The following is a 20,124-nucleotide window of genomic DNA, read 5'->3' as shown; positions in this document are numbered from 1 at the left end:
TGTCTATTCAAGCTTTGTGCTCATTTTTCAATTTGGTTTTGGTTTTTTTTTTCTGTTGAGTTGTATAAGTTGTTTGTATGTTTTGGAGATTAAAAGCATGTCAGATGCATTGTTTGCAACAATTTTCTGTCATTCCGTAGGCTGTAATTTTTTTATGTTTTTTTATGCCAAAAATTTTAGGTTTGATTAAGTCCTATTGGTTTATTTTTATTTTTATTTCTATTGCCTAGGGAGACTGACCTAAGAAACCATTTGTGCATTTGATGTCAGAAAATGTTTTGCCTATGTTCTCTGCCAGGAGTTTTATAGTGTCTTGTTTTGTGATTAAGTTTTTAAGCCATATTGAGTTTATTTTTGTGCGTGTTGTGAGGGTGTGTTCTAGTTTCATAGATTTACATGTAGCTGTCTAGCTTTTCCAGCACTACTTCCTGAAGAGACTGTTTTCCCCATTTTATATTCTTGCCTCATTTGTTTAAGATTAATTGACCACAGGAGTCCGAGTTTATATCTGGCTTCTCTATTCTGTTCTTTTGGTCTTTATGTCTGTTTTTGTATAAGTGCCACACTGTCTTGATTGCTGTGGCTTTGTAATATTGTCTGAAGTCTGGGAGAGTTTTTGTTCCTGCTACTGTTTTTTTTTCCCTCAGGATTATTTAGCAATTCTGGATCTTTTATGTTTCCACATGACATTTTTGGATTGTTTGTTCTATTTTTGTGAAAAATGTCATGTGTAATTTGAGGTGGTTTGGATTGAATCTGTAGATTGCTTTGGGTAGTATGGCCATTTAAAAAACATTAATTGTTCCAATTCAGGAGCATGGAATATCTTTCATGTCTTTGAATCCTCTTTAATTTCCTTGATTAATGCTTTATAGTTCTCTTCATATAAGTCTTTCACCTCTGTGGTCAAGTTTATTCCTAGGTATTTAATTTTTGAGGTGCAATTTTAAAAGGTATTACATTTTTATATTCCTTTTCCAGTATTTCGTTGTTAGTATACAGAAATACACCTGATTTCTGAATTTCAATCCTGTATCCTGCTACTTTGCTGAATTCATTGTTTAGTTTGTGTAGTTTTTGTGTTGTGTCCTTAGGGTTTTTTTTTTTTAATATGTGGTATCATGTCATCTGCATAGAGTGACAATTTTTCCTCTTCTCTTCCTATTTGAATACATTTATTTCTTTTGTTTATCTGATTGATGTGGCTAAGACTTCCAAAACTACGTTGAATAAAAGTGGTGAGAGTGAGCATCCTTGTCTTGATCCAGATTTTAATGGGAGTTTTTTAGCTTTTCTGCATTGATTATGATATTGGCTCTGGGTTTGTCATAAATAGCTTTTATTATGTTAAGGTATGTTCCCTCTATACCCACTTTGGTAAGAGTTTTATCATTTATGGATGTTGGATTTTGTCAAATGATTTTTCTGCATCTATTGAGATGATCTTGTGGCTTTTGACTTTTGTTAATGTGGTGTATGACATTGATTTGCTTATGTTGAACAAGGCTATGTTAATGTGGGATGAATCCCACGTGGTGCATGATCTTTTTTATAGGTAGTTGGATTAGGTTGGCTCAATGTTTGTTGAGAATTTTCATGTCTATATTCATCAAAGATATTTGCCTATAATTTTCTTTTTTGGTAATATTTTTGTCCGGTTTTGGTATTAGGGTGATGGTGGTTTCATAGAATGTCTTTGGGGTTATTCCTTTTTCTTTAATCTTTTGGAAAGTTTAAGAAAGTTTGGCATAATTTCTTCTATGTAGGTTTAGTAGAATTCTCCTGTGAAGCTATCTATTTCTTCTTGACTCAGTATTGGCAGGCTGTATGTCTGAAAAGTTATCTATTTCTTCTAGATTGTCAAATTTGTTGGCATATAATTGGTCATAGTATTCTCTTTTTTTTTGTATTTCTGCAGTGTCCATTGAGATTTCTCCTTTTTCATTCCTTATTTTTTTTTAAATTTGAGTCATGCCTCTTCTCATCTTGGTGAGTATGGCCAGGGGTTTGTCAATTTTGTTTACCCTTTCAGAAAACTAGCTCTTGCTTTTATTGATTTTTCTATTGTTTTTTTTCAAACTCTATTTTATTGATTTCCTCTGTGATAGTTATGACTTCCTTTTGTCTGCTGACTTTTGGTTTTGTTTGTTCTCTTTTTCTCAGTCTTTTAGGTGGTAGGTTATGTTGTCAATTTGAGATTTTTCTTCTTTTCTGAGGAAGGCCTGTATTGTTATGAATTTCCCTCTAAGAATGGCTTTGGCAGCATCCCATAGATTTTGAATGGTTGTGTTTCCATTACCCTTTGGCTCAAGGTACTTTTTAATTTCTCATTTGATTTCCTAGTTAATCCATTGGTTTTTTAATTTTATTTATTATTTCAATTTTTAATGATTTTTATTTTTTCCAATTGTAGCTAGTATACAGTGTTCTGTCAATTTTACACTGTATAGCATGGTGACCCAGTTACACATACATGTATGCATTCTTTTTTTATCACATTATCATGCTCCATTATAAATGACTAAACATAGTGCCCAGGGCTACACAGCAGGATCTCATTGCTAATCCATTCCAAAGGGAATAGTTTGTATCTATTAACCCCAAGCTCCCCAACCACCCCACTCCTTCCCCCTCCCCTTTGGAAACCACAAGTCTATTCTTCAAGTCCCTGATTTTCCTTTCTGTGGAAAGGTTCATTTGTGCCTTATATCAGATTCCAGATATCTGATATCATATGGTATTTGTATTTCTCTTTCTGACTTACTTCACTCAGGATAGGAGTCTAATTCCATCCACGTTGCTTCAAATGGCATTATTTCCTTCTTTTTTATGGATGAGTAGTATTCCATTGTGTATATATATAACACATTTTCCTAATCCAACAGTCTGTTGATGGACATTTGGGTTGTTTCCTTGTCTTGGCTGTTGTGAATACTGCTGTAATGAACATACTCATGCATATGTCTTTTTCAAGGAAATCTTTGTCCAAATAAATGCCCAGGAGTGGGACTGCTGGGTCATAGGGTAGTTCTATGTATAGATTTCTAAGGTATCTCCAGACTGTTTTCCATAGTGGTTGTACTAGCTTACATTTCCACCAATAGTGCAGGAATGTTCCCTTTTTTCCACACCCCCTCTGGCATTTGTTATTTGTTGACTTGCTAATGATGGCCATTCTGACTGATGTTAGGTGGTATCTCATGGTAGTTTTGATTTGCATTTCTCTAATAATCAGGGATGTTGAGCATTTTTTCATGTGCTTATTGGGCATCTGTATATCTTTGAGAAATGTCTATTCAGATCTTTTTCCCATTTTCCCATTGGGTGGTTGGCTTTTTTGCTGTTCAGTTGTATAAATTGTTTGTGTATTCTAGAGATTAGGTCCTTGTCAGTTGCATCATTTGGAACTATTTTCTCCCATTCTATAATTTGACTTTTTGTTTTCTTTTGGGTTTCCTTTGCTGTGCAAAAGCTTTTCAGTTTGACTAGGTCCCATTGGTTTATTTTTGCTTTTCTTTCTGTTGCTTTGGGAGATTGACCTGAGAAAACATTTGTCAGGTTGATGTCAGAGAATGTTTTGCCTGTGTTCTCTTCCAGGAGTTTGATGGCATCTTGTCTTTATATTTAAGTCTTTCAGCCATTTTGAGTTCATTTTTGTGCATGGTATAAGGCTGTGTTCTAGTTTCATTGATTAGCATGAAGTTGTCCAGGTTTCCCAGCAATACTTGCTGAAAAGATTGTATTTTTCCCACTTTATGTTCTTGCCTCCTTTGTCAGAGATTAATTGACCATAGGTGTCTGGGTTTATTTCAGGGTTCTCTGTTCTGTTCCATGGGTCTGTATGTCTGTTTTGGTACCAGTACAACACTGTCTTGATGACTGTGGCTTTGTTATGAGAGAAAACTGACTACATGGAGATGAAACAACATGCTACCAAAAATCCAATGGGTGTAATTGTTTTTTAAGCTGTTCCAGTTGACCAATTTGTTTTTTAATAGCATGTTGTTTCATCTCCATGTAGTCAGTTTTTTCTCATTTCTCTTCCTGTGGTTGATTTCTAGTTTCATGCCTTTGTGATCAGAGAAGATACTTGAAATAATTTCTATACTCTTAAATTTGTTGAAGTTAGTGTTATGCCCCAGTATGTGGTCAATTATTGATAATATTCCATGTGTACTTGACAAGAATGTATATTCTAATGTTTTTGGATATTATGTCCTGAAAATGTCAATGAAGGCACACTTTTCTACTGTATCATTTAGGGTCTCTGTTGCTTTATTGATTTTCTCTCTAGAGGTTCTCACCTTTGCTCTGAGTGGAGCATTAAGTCTCCTATTATTATTTGCTCTGAGTGGAGTGTTAAGTCTCCTAATATAATTGTATTACCATCGATTTCTCCTTTTATGTCTGTTAGTGTTTGTTGTATGTATTTGGGTGCTTCTATATTAGGGACATGTATTTTGATGACTGTAATATCCTCTTCTTTTTTTTTTTGTCTTTTGTCTTTTTTGTTGTTGTTGTTGTTGCTATTTCTTGGGCCGCTCCCGGGGCATATGGAGATTCCCAGGCTAGGGGTTGAATCGGAGCTGTAGCCACCAGCCTACGCCAGAGCCACAGCAACGCAGGATCCGAGCCGCGTCTGCAACCTACACCACAGCTCACGGCAACGCCGGATCGTTAACCCACTGAGCAAGGGCAGGGACCGAACCCGCAACCTCATGGTTCCTAGTCGGATTCGTTAACCACTGCGCCACAACAGGAACTCCTATCCTCTTCTTGAATGGATCCTTTTATTATTAAATAGTTTCTTTCTTTGTCTTTCTTTATGGCCTTAATTTTAAAGTCTATTTTGTATGATATGAGTATTACAACTCCTGCTTTCTGGTCTTTTCCTTTCGCATGAAGTATCTTTACTGTCTCCTCACTTTCAATTTATATGTGTCCTTCTCCCAAAGTTGAGTCTCTTGTAGGCAAAATATTATTGGGTCTTGTTTATTTTACTCAGTCTTCCACTCTATATCTTTTGATGGGAGAATTCAATCCATAGACAATTATGGTAATTATTGATAAATATGTATTTATTGCCATTTTAAACTTTTTTTTTCTAGTTGATTCATTGTTTCTTTTTTGTTCCTTCCTTTTTTTGGTTGGATGATTTCCTTTTATTTTACACCTGTGTCCTCCTTTTTTTAGTTTTTGTGAATGTATTGTTTGCTTTTGATTTGTTGTTGCCTTGTTTTTCAAGTTTGTTAACCCTTTCCCATATCTGATGATTTATCCTGATAGACATATAAGCTCAAATGAATCCTATAAAAAAGCAGTCTAGATTTTCTTACTTTCCTTCCCCACATTCTATGATTTTGATGTCCTTTTTAAACGTCTTCATATTTGTTCTTTTACTGTTCCTTGGGTTTATCATTGCTTTTACAGTAGTTTTTTTTCCCCCTTTAAATCTGTATAGTGGCTTATTTAAGTGATTGTTTTCCACCTATTATTTCCTCCATCCTGTATCTTCTTACTTCTTTTTTATTTAGAGGAGCCCTTTCAGTATTTCTTTTAGAATGGATTTAATATTGATGTATTCTTTTACCTTTTGTTTGCTTGTGGAATTCTTTATTTATCCTTCTGTTTTAACATGATATTCTTGTTGGGTAGAGTATTCTACACTGCAAAACTTTCCCTTTTAGAACTTTGAATATATATTGCCACTCTTTTGGCTTGTGGTGTTTCTGTAGAGAAATCAACAGATAGCCTTATGGAGGTTCCCTTATAATTAACTTTTTGTGTTTCTCTTGCTTCCTTTAGAATCCTATTCTTATAATTAAGTTTTGTCATTTTTATCACAATATGTCTTGCTATGGTTCTGTTTGGGTTGAAAGGTTTTTGGGCCTTCTATACTTCCTGTACCTTTATATCTCTTTACTTTAGGTTTGGAAAGTTTTTATCCATTTCTTCAAATATATTTTCAGTCCTCATTTCTTTTTCTTCTCCTTTTGGAATCACTATTATGCATAGATTTTTTTTGGTTTATAGTACCCCATAGATCTCTTATACTGCTTTCATATTTTTTTATTTGGTTTTCTGTCTTCTCTGCTCTCCTGCTTGCATGACTTCCATTATTCTGTCTTCCAAGTCACTAATTTGTTCCTCTGCATTATTACTTCTGCTCTTCAGTGCCCCTAACACAGCTTGTGCCACTGAAAATGAATTTTCTAATTTTTCTTGGCTCCTCCTTGTATTTTCTAGTTCCTTTCTGAAGTAATGTGCATTACTTTTCATATCCTCTATAATTCCTGCATAGTTAATCTTAATTCCTTCAGTATTTTCACTATTTCCTTTTTGAACTTAGAATCTTAGACTGCAAAGGTCTGTTTCCTTGTTTGCTCCTTCAGGTGAATTCTCCCATTTTTTAACCAGAATGGTTCCCAAGCTTCCTCATTTAGCCTATATTTTTCCTTTTCTGCGAGTTTAGGGAAATCAACTGATGTCATCTTGTAGTGCTATTTATATTGTGAGAACACCCATGGGAATTTTGTAAGGGCTTACTATATTTTTTTTTGTTTTGGTGTGAGGGCTGCTTTGGTGTCTCTTTCCTTGTGTGTGCAAACTGTCATCCCCTTAAAAGGATACTGTGTGTGCTTCCAGGGAGATGGAGGCAATGGGCAGGGCTTGTAGACAATGCCTGGTTTCTGGGTCCTTGACAGTGGCATGGACCCAAGCATAGGTGGTACATGCTGCTCTTAGTTGCTGGGCCCTCTGAAGTGGCTCAGGTAGGTGTAGGCAGTGCCCAGAGGGTTTGGCAGTGACAGCAGCAGGATGTGTACGTTCTCAGGGGAGTGAGAGCAACAATGGGTGGTGATCAGTTGTAGCGTCCTCTTCTGTGCTGATCTCTGAGTTGACTGGGGCCACAGGTTGTGCCTGTTCTTTTACCCCTAGTGGTGGCAGGCCATTCCCATCTCTGGTGTCTGAGATGACTCCTCTAGTTTGCCCTTACTTCCTGTAGACCATGTGCCACATTGTGCTTAACTGTGCAGGGTGTGACCTACTGCCCTTAGTCCATGCAAGAAGTGCCTGGACACCCATAGCCAATACAAGAGGTGTCCCATTGCTTGTGGCCTGTGCAAAAAGCTCCTCACCACCAGTAGCCTGTGCCAGAGCTTCCCCACCCTCTGAGAGTTTGTGCATGTGCAGGGAAAGATATTTTTATGGCAGTCCACCCTTCCTCCCCTTGTTTTCACCAGCAATGGCACCTTGCTTCTCCTGTTGGCCCAGACATCCTCCCCAGTTTCCTTTCTTGTGGTTCTCTCCTCCTCAGCCCATGGTCCACCTCTCCTTATCCCCTCAGGCTGTCTCCACACAGCCAACCCTACTCCCTTTTCCAGAACTGAGCTTCAGAGCCTGAATCTCAGCACCAAAACCCTGCCTGAGCATCTCAGGCTGTGGTGTACTGGGAGGTGGTACCAATTGCCTGAGTGTCTCTCTCTCTGCTTTTCCCTCCTCAGTCCAGTTGCTGCACTTTTCTCTGAGATATTGAGTTCCTCTGTCTCAGCTGATCTCCCCGTCAGTTAGGTGGCTTCCCAGGGTGTGTGGGTTCCTTTCCTCTTTCACAGCTCCCTCTCAGTAGTGCTAGTCCCATCCTGATTCCTTTTCTCTCTCTGTATGTCTCTTATTTTCCCTTTTGTTCTATCCAGTTATGTTGAGAGTTTCTTGCCCTTTTTTGGATGTTTAAGGTCTTCTTCCAGCATCAATTCAATTTTCTGTGTGAATTTTTCTACATGTAGATGTTTTTTCAATGTGCTAGTGGGAGAAGGTGAGTGACACATCTCTCTCCTCCACCATCTTGATCCTTTACTTTGTCCGTTTCTTGATTGGGTTGTTTGTTTGACTTTTTTTTGGTATTGAGTTCTATGAGATGTTTATATATTTTGTATATTAACATCTTCTTGGTCACACTATTTGCAAATATTTTTCCCATTGCATATGTTGTCTTTCCATTTTATCAACAATTTCCTCTGCTGTGCAAAATATTTTAGTTTAGTCAGATCCAATTTGGTTTTTGTTTTGTTTTATTTTCATTTTTTTTTGCTTTGGGAGACTAATCCAAAAATAAAATATTTATGTGGTTTATGTCGAGTGTTCTGCCCATATTATTTTCTAGGAATTGCATGGGTACAAGTCTTTTATTTAATTCTTTAAATAATTTTGAGTTTATTTTGCTATACCATATTAAAAAAATTCTAATCTCATTGTTTTACACGTAGTTGTCCAGTTTTACCAACATAATTTGTAGAAGAGACTTTTTCTTCATGAATATACCTGCCTCTGTTTTCAGTTATTTACTGACTATAGGTGCATGAATTTATTTATAAGTTCTCTTTTTTGTTTCATTGACCCATGTTTCTGTTTTTGTGCCAGTACCTTGCTGTTTTGATTACTGTGGGTAAGTAGTATAATCTGAAATCTGGGAAGCTGATATCTCCAGATTTTTTTATTTTTTATCAAAATTGCTTTCAAAATTTGAGGTCTTTTGTGGTTCCATACAAATTTTAGGGTTATTTGCTCTAGTTCTGTGAAAAAATTGTGGATATTTTGATAGATATTCCTTAATTCAATTAAGCAATTAATACGTGTAGATTATTTTGGGTAATATTTTTTTAAACTATATTATTTCTTTTGATCCAAAAGCACAGGATACATTTCCATTTCTTTGTGTCATCTTCAACATCCTTCATCAATATGGTATAGTTTTCATACTATAGGTCTTTCTTTATTTTTTAAAATTATAGTTGATTTACAATGTTGTGCCAATTTCTGTGGTACAGCAAAGTGACCCAGTCGTTATATGTGCGTGTGTGTGTGTGTGTGTGTGTGTGTGTGTGTGTGTGTGTGTGTGTATTCCTTTTCTTGTATTATCTTCCATCATGGTCTATCCCAAAAGACTGGATAGAGTTGCCTGTGCTATACAGTGGGACCTCATTGCTTATCTATTCTAAATGTAATAGTTTGCATCTAGTAGCCCCAAACTCCCATCCATCCCACTACCCCACCACCCTGGCAACAATAAGTCTGTTTTCTATGTCCATGAGTCTATTTTTGTTTTGTATATAAGTTCAATTGCATCATATTTTAGATTCCCTGTATAAGTGATATCATATAGTATTTGTTTTTCTCTTTCTGACTCACTTCACTTAGTATGATAATTTATAATTGCATCCATGTTGCTGGAAAATGAAATTATTTTATTTTTTCAATGGCTGAGTAGTATTACATTGTTTACATGCACAACATATTCATAATCCATTTATCTATTGATTGACATTTAGATTATTTCCTTGCCTTGGTTATTGTGAATAGCACTGCAATGAATATAGGAGCACATGTATGTATCATTAAACTTTTTTTTATTACAGTTGACATACAAAGTTCTGTAAATTTCTGCTGTATAGAAAAGTGACCCAGTTATGCATATATATACATTTTTTATCATAACATTTTCCATCATGTTCCATCACAAGTGATTGGATATAGTTCCCTGTGCTATACAGCAGGACATAATATCTTATCCATTCCAAATGCAATAGTTTGCATCTACTAATCCCAAACTCAGAGTCTGTCCCACTCCCTTTCCTTCATGGCAACCATAGGTGTGTTCTCTATCCATGCATTTGTTTCTGTTTTGTATATAGGTTCATTTTTACCATATATTAGATTACAAATATAAGTCGTATCATAAGGCATTTTCTTTCTCTTTCCAAATTACTTCAGTTCATATGTGAATCCATCCATGTTGCTGCAGATTGTATTATTTTGTTCTTTTTTATGGCTAAGTAGTATTATATATCTGAATCCAACAACACATAAAAAAGGTCATACTCCACGACCAAGTGAGATCCATCCCAAATTCACAAGGATGGTTCAACATACAAAAATCAATGTCGTACACCATGTCAACAAAAGTAAAAAAAAAAAAAAACAAAAAACCATGACCATCTCGATAGATGTGGAAAAATCATTTGATAAAATCCAACATCCATTCATGTTAAAAACTCTTACCAAAATGATATAGAGGCAGAATACCTTAACATAATAAAATCCATTTACCAAAAACTCATACACTACTCAGTGGAGAAAAGCTGAATGCCTTCCCATGAAACTATGGAACAAGACAGGGATGCCCACTCTCGCCACTTTTATTAAATATAGAATGGAAGTTCTAGCCACAGCAATCAGACAAACAAAAAAATAAATAAAAGGTATCTTAATCACAGGAGAAGAAGTAAAATTTTTACTCTACACAGATGATATGATACTATATATAGAAAATCCTAAGGATTCCACACAAAAATTACTTGAACTGATCAATGAATTTAGCAGTGTAGCAGGATTCAAGATTATCATTCATAAATTGGTTGCATTTCTGTATTCCAAAAATCAAATACTAGAAGAGGAATATAAAAATAAAATACCTTTAAAGTCACACCCCCAAAATTAAATACCTAGGATTAAACCTGAATAAGGATGTGAAAGATGTGTATGCTGATAACTGTAAAACATTATTCAAGGAAATTAAAGATCACTCAAAGAAATGGAAAGATATCCCATGTTTCTGGATTGAAAGAATTAATATCATTAAAATGGCCATAACATCCAAAGAAATATGCAGATTTAATGCAATCCCTATCAAATTACCCAGTACATTTTTCACACAACTAGAACATACAATCCAAAAAGTTATACAGCATCACAAAAGACCCAGGATTGCCAAAGCAATCCTGAAAGAAAAAAAAGGAAACAAGTGGGAGACATAACTCTCTCAGACCTTAGGCAATATTACAAAGCTACAGGAATCAAGACAGTGTGGTACTGGTACAAAAAAAAAAAACATATATACAGACCAATAAAACAGAATAGAGAAATCAGAAGTCATCCCAGATAACTATGGTCAATTAATCATCAGCAAAGATGACAAAAATACCACATGGGAAAAGATAGCCTTTTCAGCAAGTAGTTCTGGGAAAGCTGGACAGCTGCATGTAAATCAATGAAACTAGAATACCCCCTCACACAATGCAAAAAAATAAACTCAAAATGGTTCAAAGACTTGAACATAAGAAATAAAACTATAAAACTATTGGAAGAGAACATAGGAAAAACATTTTCTGACATCAACTGTACAAATGTTTTCTTAAGTCAGACTCCCAAGGTGACAGAACTAAACAAAAATAAACCAAATAGCCCATAATCAAACTTACAAGCTTTTGCACATCAAAGACCATAAGAAACACAACCTGTGGAATTGGAGAAAATCATTGTAAGCAATTCAATGGACAAGGGCTTAATCTGCAGAATATACAAACTCATATAACTCAACATCAAAAAAACAAACAATCCAATTAAAAAAGTACAGAAGACCTAAATAGACATTTTTCAAAAGAAGTTATGCAAATGGCCAACAGCAACATTCATGTATCTTTTTGAATTATTTTTTTTTCTGGATGTATGCCCAGCAGTGGGATTACTGGATCATATGGTAGGTGTGTTATTAGTTTTCCAAAGAGCCTCCAAACCTTAATTAAATTTGTTATTAATTAATTAGTTAATTTACAACCACACCTGCAGCATATGGAAGTTCCCAGGCTAGGGGTCAACATGAAGTTACAGCTGCCAGTATTTGCCATGGTCACAGCAATGCTGGATCCAACCTACTTCTGTGACCTACACCACAGCTCTCGGCAATACAAGATCCTTTAACCTACTGAGCAAGGCCAGAGATAAAACCCGCATCCTCAAGTATACTAGTTCTTTTTTTTCTGCTGAACCACAATGGGAAATACATTTTTGATGTAATTTTAAAAGAGATATTTAAAAAATATTATCTTTCTGAGAAATTTTATATTTAGTATATAGAAATACAATGCATTTCTGAATATTAATCTTGTATCCCCTGAAATTTTGTTGATTTTTTATTATAATAGTTTTTGGTGGGAACATTAGGCTTTTCTATGTAAAGTACCTGCAAACAGGGACAGTTTTACTTCTTCCCTTCCAATATTGGATGGATTATATTTCTTTTTATTGTATGATTGTTGAGGATAGTACTCCCAATACTATGTGTTTTCTTCACATTTTTTTAAATTGTTATTTTCCCAATACATTTTTTTTTCTACTGTACAGCATGGTGACCCAGTTACACACACATGTATATTTCTTTTTTCTCACATTATCATGTTCCATCATAAATTACCAGACATAGCTCCCAGTGTTACACAGCAGGATCTCATAGTTAATCCATTCCAAAGGCAGTGGACTGTATCTATTAACCCCAAGCTCCCAACCACCCCCCCCCCTTGGCAATCACAAGTCTATTCTCCAAGCCCATAATTTTATTTTCTGTGGAAAGGTTCATTTGTGCCATATATTATATTCCAGATATAAGTGATATCATAAGGTATTTGTCTTTCTCTTTCTGACTTATTTCATCCAGGATGAGAGTCTCTAGTTCCATCCATGTTGCTGCAAATGGCACTACTTTGTCCTTTTTTATGTCTCGGTAGTATTCCATTGTGTATATATACCACATCTTCCAAATACAAGTGGTGAGAATCAGTCTTTGTCTTGTTCCTAAATTTAGAGAAAGACTTCCATGTTTTCACCATTGATTATGATGCTATCTGTGGATTTCTCATAAATGGACTTTCTTGTGTTTGGGTAAATTCCATCTGTACCCACTTTGATGAAAGTTTATACCATGAATGAATGTTAATTTTTGTCAGTGCACTTTCTTAATCTATTGAGATGGTTGTGTGATTTTTATCCTTCCTTTTGGTAATATGGTGTGTTGCACTGGTTGATTTGCAAATGTTGAACCATCCATGTGTCCCTGGAATAAATCCATCTTAATCATGGCGTATGATCCCTTCTATATATTGTTGGGTTTGGCTTGCCAATATTTTGTTGAGAATTTTTGCATCTATATGCCTCTAAGATATTGGCTAGCACCTAGGATACTCTATCAAGCAAGAATTTTATTTAATAGGAAGTAAGCTAAAGATATTCTCAGACAAGCAAAAACTAAAAGAATTCATCAATATTAAATTTACCCTAACAGAAATTTTGAAGAGTCTTTTCTAAAACCTATAGAAAAGGAAAAATCTCAATAAGATGGAGAAATGCTGTACAAATTATTGATTTCTTTTTGGTGTTTGTTTAGATTTCTTTTATGGAGCTATGATGTCTAATGAAGTTAATGTCAATCTTTCAGACATTAAGAAAAAGAAAGGAAGAAAAGCCCATAAAATATGGGAAATCAGACATTTTCTCAGGACTTTGGCCAACACAGATTTTTATTATATGTTTATTTATTTATTTTTTATAGTTGATTTGCAGTGTTGTGACAATTTCTGTTGTACAGCATAGTGACCCAGTCCTATATAAACATATATATATGTACATAATTTTCTCACACAATTATATTTTTAAGCCTAACAACATTATGCTCTCTTAATGATAGAATATTGATAATTTACTAGTTCAAGTCAACAAATCTTTGTATATCACGATGCCTGATATTATTTGAATCTTACTTGATTAAAAAAGTCTTTTACTTTATTTACAACAGAATTTAATTCAAAGTTATGTTCAGTAGTATTAATGACATGGAATTCCATTTAGTTTCCTAAGTTAAGAACTTTATGCTTCTTTTTTTAAAAAAAACTTTAAAACACAAACATTCCTTATCATATAAATTATTTAATCATTAATATCTTCAAGGAGAATTATTTTAGCAGATTCTTTATTCATTGGCCAGTTTAGGAAAATGAAATCATGAGAAAACTGGACTCTAGGAGAACAGAACAGGGGATACTGATTCAATTTTGTCTGATTTACAATATATACTACTTAATAACATTACATCCAAATTTGACTATTTTAAAATATTATCCAGAAAGCTCTAGATTAGAGCATATTCTGTTAAAGAAAAAGGTCCATTCCTTTGCAAATCTGATTTATTTTATATTTAACAAATTCCCTTCTTTCCTATATGTCAAAATATAACTGTATTTCTTAAACTTTAAACACCAATACTGAGGAAATGACTTTTCTGGATAATTCCAGTAAGCAAATGTGAGGTTTATAGTCTGAAGTATTTTACATACAGCCATTATAGAAACAAGAAAATAGACCAGTTTGGGGGATTTCCCACTATTATCAATGGGAAAGGACCATTCAAATAAATATTATGTTTTTATAATGGGTGTAGTGAAGAAATTGACTGACACTGGCTTGATTCTGTTGCTAAATATCATATAAACACTGTGTAATCACACAGATTACTGGCTTCTCTGGTCTTGACTTCATCATTCAGTGTTTGCTTGATTTCTCATAACAATGGTTATAATTGATAGGAAAACCCTAAAAGTAATATGGACAGCATAAAATTCCCTAAATGTAGGTAAAGATTGTATTGCCCTCTGTTTACATGGATGGCAAAACAGCAGTGTTTGGAGACTCTGGCAGCTTAGAGAGCCAGGGTGAATAGTTCTAGTACTCCCCTTGGACACTTATAAAATGCTGATTCTCTATGGACTCACTGGAGAAGCTGCACCTCCCCATTTTTAGGGTCCTTCTGTCTTCTTGTATCCTCCTTTCTCTTCTGGAGACTCAGGAAATTTTTATGCCTGATCATGATCCCAGCCCTGGAACTTTCCTGATTATTAGAAACAAGACCGAGAGAATCGAAGATCAGAGATATTTTATCCAATAATAAGCCTGACTTTGTGGTCAATTCCAAATTGCATTCTGTACTTGTGACTGCTAATTTCTTTTGTTTTCTTTTTTTGGCTTTTTAGGGCCACACCCATAGCATATGGATGTTATCAGGGTAGGAGTTGAGTAAGAGCTGTAGCCACTGGCCTATGCCACAGCCACAACAATGTCAGATCCAAGCCACCTCTGTGACCTACAAAATAGCTCATGGAAACACCAGATCCTTAACCCACTGAGTGAGGCCAAGTATTGAACCTGCATACTCATGGATGCTAGTCAGATTCATTTCCACTGAGCCACAGCAGGAACTCCAAGTGACTGGCAATTTCAAAAGGAAGAGAGGTTTGGAAAAAAGGAAAGGCAGGCTTGCTTGTTTTTAATAGTAAAGTAAGCTAGAAAAGGAGACGAAAACATATACATGGAGGTAACACTCTCTTTTTTAATTTGTGTTTTCATCTAGTTGCCTGAAAGACAATCAAAATCAGCTTGAGAAGGTAAACCCAGAAGTGAAGAGAAAACGGTAAGTACACAGCATATCAGAGTATTTTTTCTCTGAGATTGACTTCCAGAATCTCTGTCCAATGAGAGCTAAGATCTTATCTTAGACCTCTTACAGCCACAATGATAGAATACTTTGGTGGTTGCCTCTAAGACTTGGTAGAATGTTAGATGGAGACTTTACCTAAATATGAAAGATGGGGTATTAGTGCACATGTTTCATTTCTTAATAGTTCTATAAAGCAAATGCATAGTTGACATGTATAGCTAAATAAAATTGTTTGGTTTTGGTTGGCTATTTGCAACAACTGTACTTCCAACCTAGTCCTCATGCTCAGCCAGAATAATCCTTGGTAAATATAAGTCTAACCATGGCTTTTCCTTAACATGCCTCAATAGTTCTCTATTGCATTCAGAGTAAAATCCAAACTCATCTCTACAGGCTACAGCCAAATAAGGATTGATCCTTGTGTATCTCTCCAATCTCATTTCTCGCCCTCCATGCTCACACACTACTTCCTAAGGAGTTATGATCTTCAAGCAATCAATCGTCTTCACCTCAGGGCTCTGGTACCTGCCTCTCTGTTAGTGAATGTGGTTTTTATTTTCCTTACTTGTGCTTGATAACATCTCTTTTGGAGATGTTGGCTTTTATGATTTTTCTGAAATCCTCCCCAACTAGATTATATATGAATGTTTCCACACCTCATGGATTTCCTACACTGCCCCCTACATATACTTGCCATGCCTGCCCTTAACTTATAGCTTTATATTGTTAGTTTAGTTTTTTTAAGCTTTATTGAAGTATATTTGATCTACAAAGTTGTGATAATTTCTTCTGTACAACAAAGATATTCAGTTATATATACATACACATCCATTCTCTTTCAGATTTTTGCCAACATAGATTATCACAGAATATTTGGTAGAGTTTTCTGTGCTATATAGCAGGTAACCATTGGCCAATTATTCCATATACTCAGTGTGCATATGTCAATACCAAACCCCTATTCCACTCCCCGCAGCTATCCCCTTTGGTAAGCATAAGTTTTTCAAAGTCTGAGTCTGTTTCTGTTCTGCAAATAAGTTCATTTTTGTTCTTTTTAAAATATTCCACATATAAGAAATAACATGTTTTTTGTCTTTCACTAACTTCACTTAGTATGATAATCTCTAGGTCCATCCATGTTGCTGAAAATGGCATTATTTCATTCTATGTCTGAATAACATTGTATTGTATATATGTACCACATCTTTATCTCCTCCTCTATTTGTGTACATTTAGGTTGCGTCCATGTCTTGGCTTCTGTAAATAGTGCTGCAATGAACATTGCAGTGAATGTATCTTTTTGAATTATGGGATTTTCTATGGATAGGTGTCCAGGAGTGAAATTACTGGATCATATGATAGTTATATTTTTAGTTTTTGAGGAACTTCTATACTGTTTTCCACAGTAATTGCACCAATTTGCATTCCCACCAATACTGTACTAACAGTGTTAGAGGGTTTCCTTTTCTTTGCACTCTTACTATAAGATGGCCAAAAAACACATGAAAAGATGCTCAACATCACTAATTATTACAGAAATGCAAACCAAAACTACAATGAGGTACCACATTACACCAGCGATAAGACCATCATCAGATAGTTTAGATTTTTACAGTCCATCTCCCTCTATATACCATGTGTTCATCATGACTGTGACCACTGCTTGACTTGCTAGGGCCTATTTAATGACCAACTCTTAAAAGACCCTCAAAGGAAAAAAGAAAAAAAAAACCAAAAACTGAGTGACAACAACAACAAAAAACCAATCTATATTGGGACACTGATATCTTGCCCTGGCTTAGATTAACAGAAACGCTCTGACTTGTTTGTTAATCATGTGTTGTTCATATCTTTATGTTCAACCTCTTTTCTAATCATTTCATCTCAGGGGCTGGCTTTATATCTCTGAGAAGTCCATTTCTGCTCTTACAAATATGTAAAAGTATGGGGGATTGAGACAAAGGCCTAGATATTGATTGGTTATATTAAATAATTTTTGCAGGAGTCAATCATTTCCAAAGGAAGTTTTCATCCATGCTTTCTCGATACAAAGGAAAAGGTAGAAATCATAGAGTGTCTATGCCTGCACTGTGATTCTTTACAATTTCCCTTTACATTTTGCAGATGGAGAGGAGATAACAAATATGTCATGATGCTACTGAACCAAGGTTCTGATTGTACTCTACATCTGCAATTTTTTCCCCATAGATATTCTAGGATTCATTATTTATTGCTGAGGTTCATAAGCTATTGCATATTAATATTCCATATAATTTGTGGTTTTTATTATCCTGTAAAATCAATTTTCATATTCAAGTATTTCTTATTCCAGGATTTTAAAAAATTATTATATCTTTATATGCATTCGTTATTGTTTCTGGTTCTCATCTTCAGAAATAACAGTTATGATTATATTAGGCATATTTTTTCCCATAATTACCATTCTTTCTCTAACCACTCTTTCTCACCATTTTCTACCATTTTCTTTCAATGTTATAAAATTTTTGCCTTTTCTTTCAATTGTTTTCCTGATTTATGATGTTCACTTTCCCACTCCATTTATTGTTATTATCAACAATAATTATTAAGTTAATTACTGTTTATCTGCCTTTAATTCATTGTTTCTGCAATTTCTTTTTTGCAATCACTTTTGTTATTCAGTTCATGCTTGAAACTTCATACTTAGTACTTTGAATGCAAGCAGATCATTCATGAGATAAAGTAATGTGTGTGTACATTTGTGCATTTGTTTTGGGAGAGAGCAGAAAACTAAGATACGGTCTTTGATTTCAATATGTTGTCTCAGACTGCCTCCTCACCAAATATTCTCTTCCTTCTGCACTGGCATACCTCTGTTCTGTGTGTATTACCCTCTTTGAGGTTGGCAGGTCATTACAGGTTGTATTCTTTGTTACTTCCATATTTTCCCTCAAGTTTAGGAATCTGGGAAACAGAAAAAAAGAAAAGTGATGCGTTGGCAACTCCATTCCCTCTTCGTCTTTCCTATTGTGGTGTAGAATTGTGTCCCTAGAGAGTTAATCTCTAGTCCTCTCATCACTAGCTCACCCTTATTAAAGTCTATCACTGTCAGTTTGTAGTTAGAATTTCTAAGACTTCACATTTATCTTTAAAAATATGTTCTCCATCATCAAGAACAGCAGAGATATAAACAGAATTAAAATATTCTCTTTTGAAGCTTTCCCAATTTCACTACATTCCTCATGTGTTTTCCATTCATGTGACAACATAAAATATACATGGTTTAATAATTTAGTAATTCCTAACTTCAACAAATTCCTAAAATATGGAATTTGTTCTTCATTTTCATTCTTTCCTTAGATGTTTTTGAGATTTTTTTCAGCTTTATTGAAGTATAATTAACAAATAAAACTTTAAGATATTTAAAGTGTATAGGATGACTTGGTATATGTGCATATTTTGAAAGGTTGCCCCACAGAGATAATTTTCACATCTATTACTTCACATATTTCCTTTTTTTTCAATGTGAGAGCCTTTCAGTTCTGCTCTCTTAGCCTATGTCAATTATTCAATACAGTGTTATGAACTGTATTTCAAGATTTTTCAGAAGGGGATAGAGTAAGAAGGATTTCAATTTTACTTAACTTTGAATTGTAAATCTAGCAATGACCTTAGGTTTAGGACAATGAAACATTTCTTTCAAGTGAAATTTTAGTTTCAGAGAAATGGATTGTCTGATGTTGTTATCTTTTTCCTTTGTAGGCAGGAAATGACTACATCTGAGAAAGAAAATCAAGGTCAAGATAAGAAAAGTAAGTCATTGCTTCATAATATTTTCCATACTAGGTATGTTGTAAATTTAAAATACAAATTAGATGACATTCTGATACCATGATACAGCTAGAAGAAATGTCACTAAGAGTCCTTTGTTAGTTCTTCACTTTTTTGTCTCAAAAACTTCTCCCTTTATTCTTTGTATTATAGGAATACTTGCATAAGGTTTATTTCTAACGCCTCATAGACTACTATGGGAAGAATTTAACCCAAAATTATGAATTTTAATTTTTATAATGGTATTTTTAAATAGCACCATTTTGAATATTAATTGGTACTGAGTATTTTTTTTTCTCAAACATTTGCTGTTTGACATATGTAGGTGTAGTAATCATGTAATTACTTAAAATGGACAATTACGAAAGAAACTCACCTTTTCTTTCTTTCTTTTTTTGGTCTTTTTGCCACTTCTTGGGCCACTCCAGCGGCATATGGAGGTTCCCAGGCTAGGGGTCTAATCGGAGCTGTAGCCGCCAGTCTACGCCAGAGCCACAGCAACGCAGGATCCAAGCCGTGTCTGCGACCTACACCACAGCTCACAGCAACGCCGGATCATTAACCCACTGAGCAAGGGCAGGGATCAAACCCGCAACCTCATGGTTCCTAGTCAGATTCGTTAACCACTGCGCCATGAAGGGAACTCCGAAACTCACCTTTTCTTATCACTATTGCTTCTCACCCTCTACAGTCAAGCTTGTTTTTCCAATTTAATTTCATTTTCATTTTATTGGATTAAAGCTGACTTACAATGCTCTGTTTCAGGTGCACAGTAAAATGATTCGGTTATATATATATATACATGTATATATATATATATATACATTTTTTCAGATTCTTTTCCCATATAGGTTATTACAGAATAATGAAGAGTTCCCTGTGCTATGTAGTAGGTCCTTGTTACTTACCTATTTTATATATAGTAGTGTGTATATGTTAATCTCAAATTCCTAATTTATCCCTAACCCCACATTTCCCCTTTGGTAACAAGTTTGTTTTTT

The 20,124-nt window shown here is 34.8% G+C and overlaps 1 protein-coding gene across 1 annotated transcript in view; it reads left to right on the top strand.

The window, feature by feature from the left end:
- GCSAML (germinal center associated signaling and motility like) overlaps positions 1-20,124 on the top strand; it is a 55,098-nt gene that overhangs the window by 9,246 nt on the left and 25,728 nt on the right. Inside the window, exons 2-3 of the mRNA XM_021083397.2 lie at positions 15,227-15,286; positions 19,055-19,104. Coding sequence (XP_020939056.1) covers positions 15,227-15,286; positions 19,055-19,104 — 110 coding nt within the window. The remainder of the gene's footprint in view (positions 1-15,226; positions 15,287-19,054; positions 19,105-20,124) is intronic.

Source organism: Sus scrofa, chromosome 2 (assembly GCF_054392235.1).
Source record: "Sus scrofa isolate SSC_HxYL_T2T_F1_AM1 chromosome 2, Sscrofa_HxYL_maternal_Yorkshire_Landrace_v2.0, whole genome shotgun sequence".
Taxonomy (NCBI): Eukaryota; Metazoa; Chordata; class Mammalia; order Artiodactyla; family Suidae; genus Sus; species Sus scrofa.
Note: the sequence above shows the minus strand (reverse complement) of the source record. Positions and strands in the feature narration are given on the sequence as shown.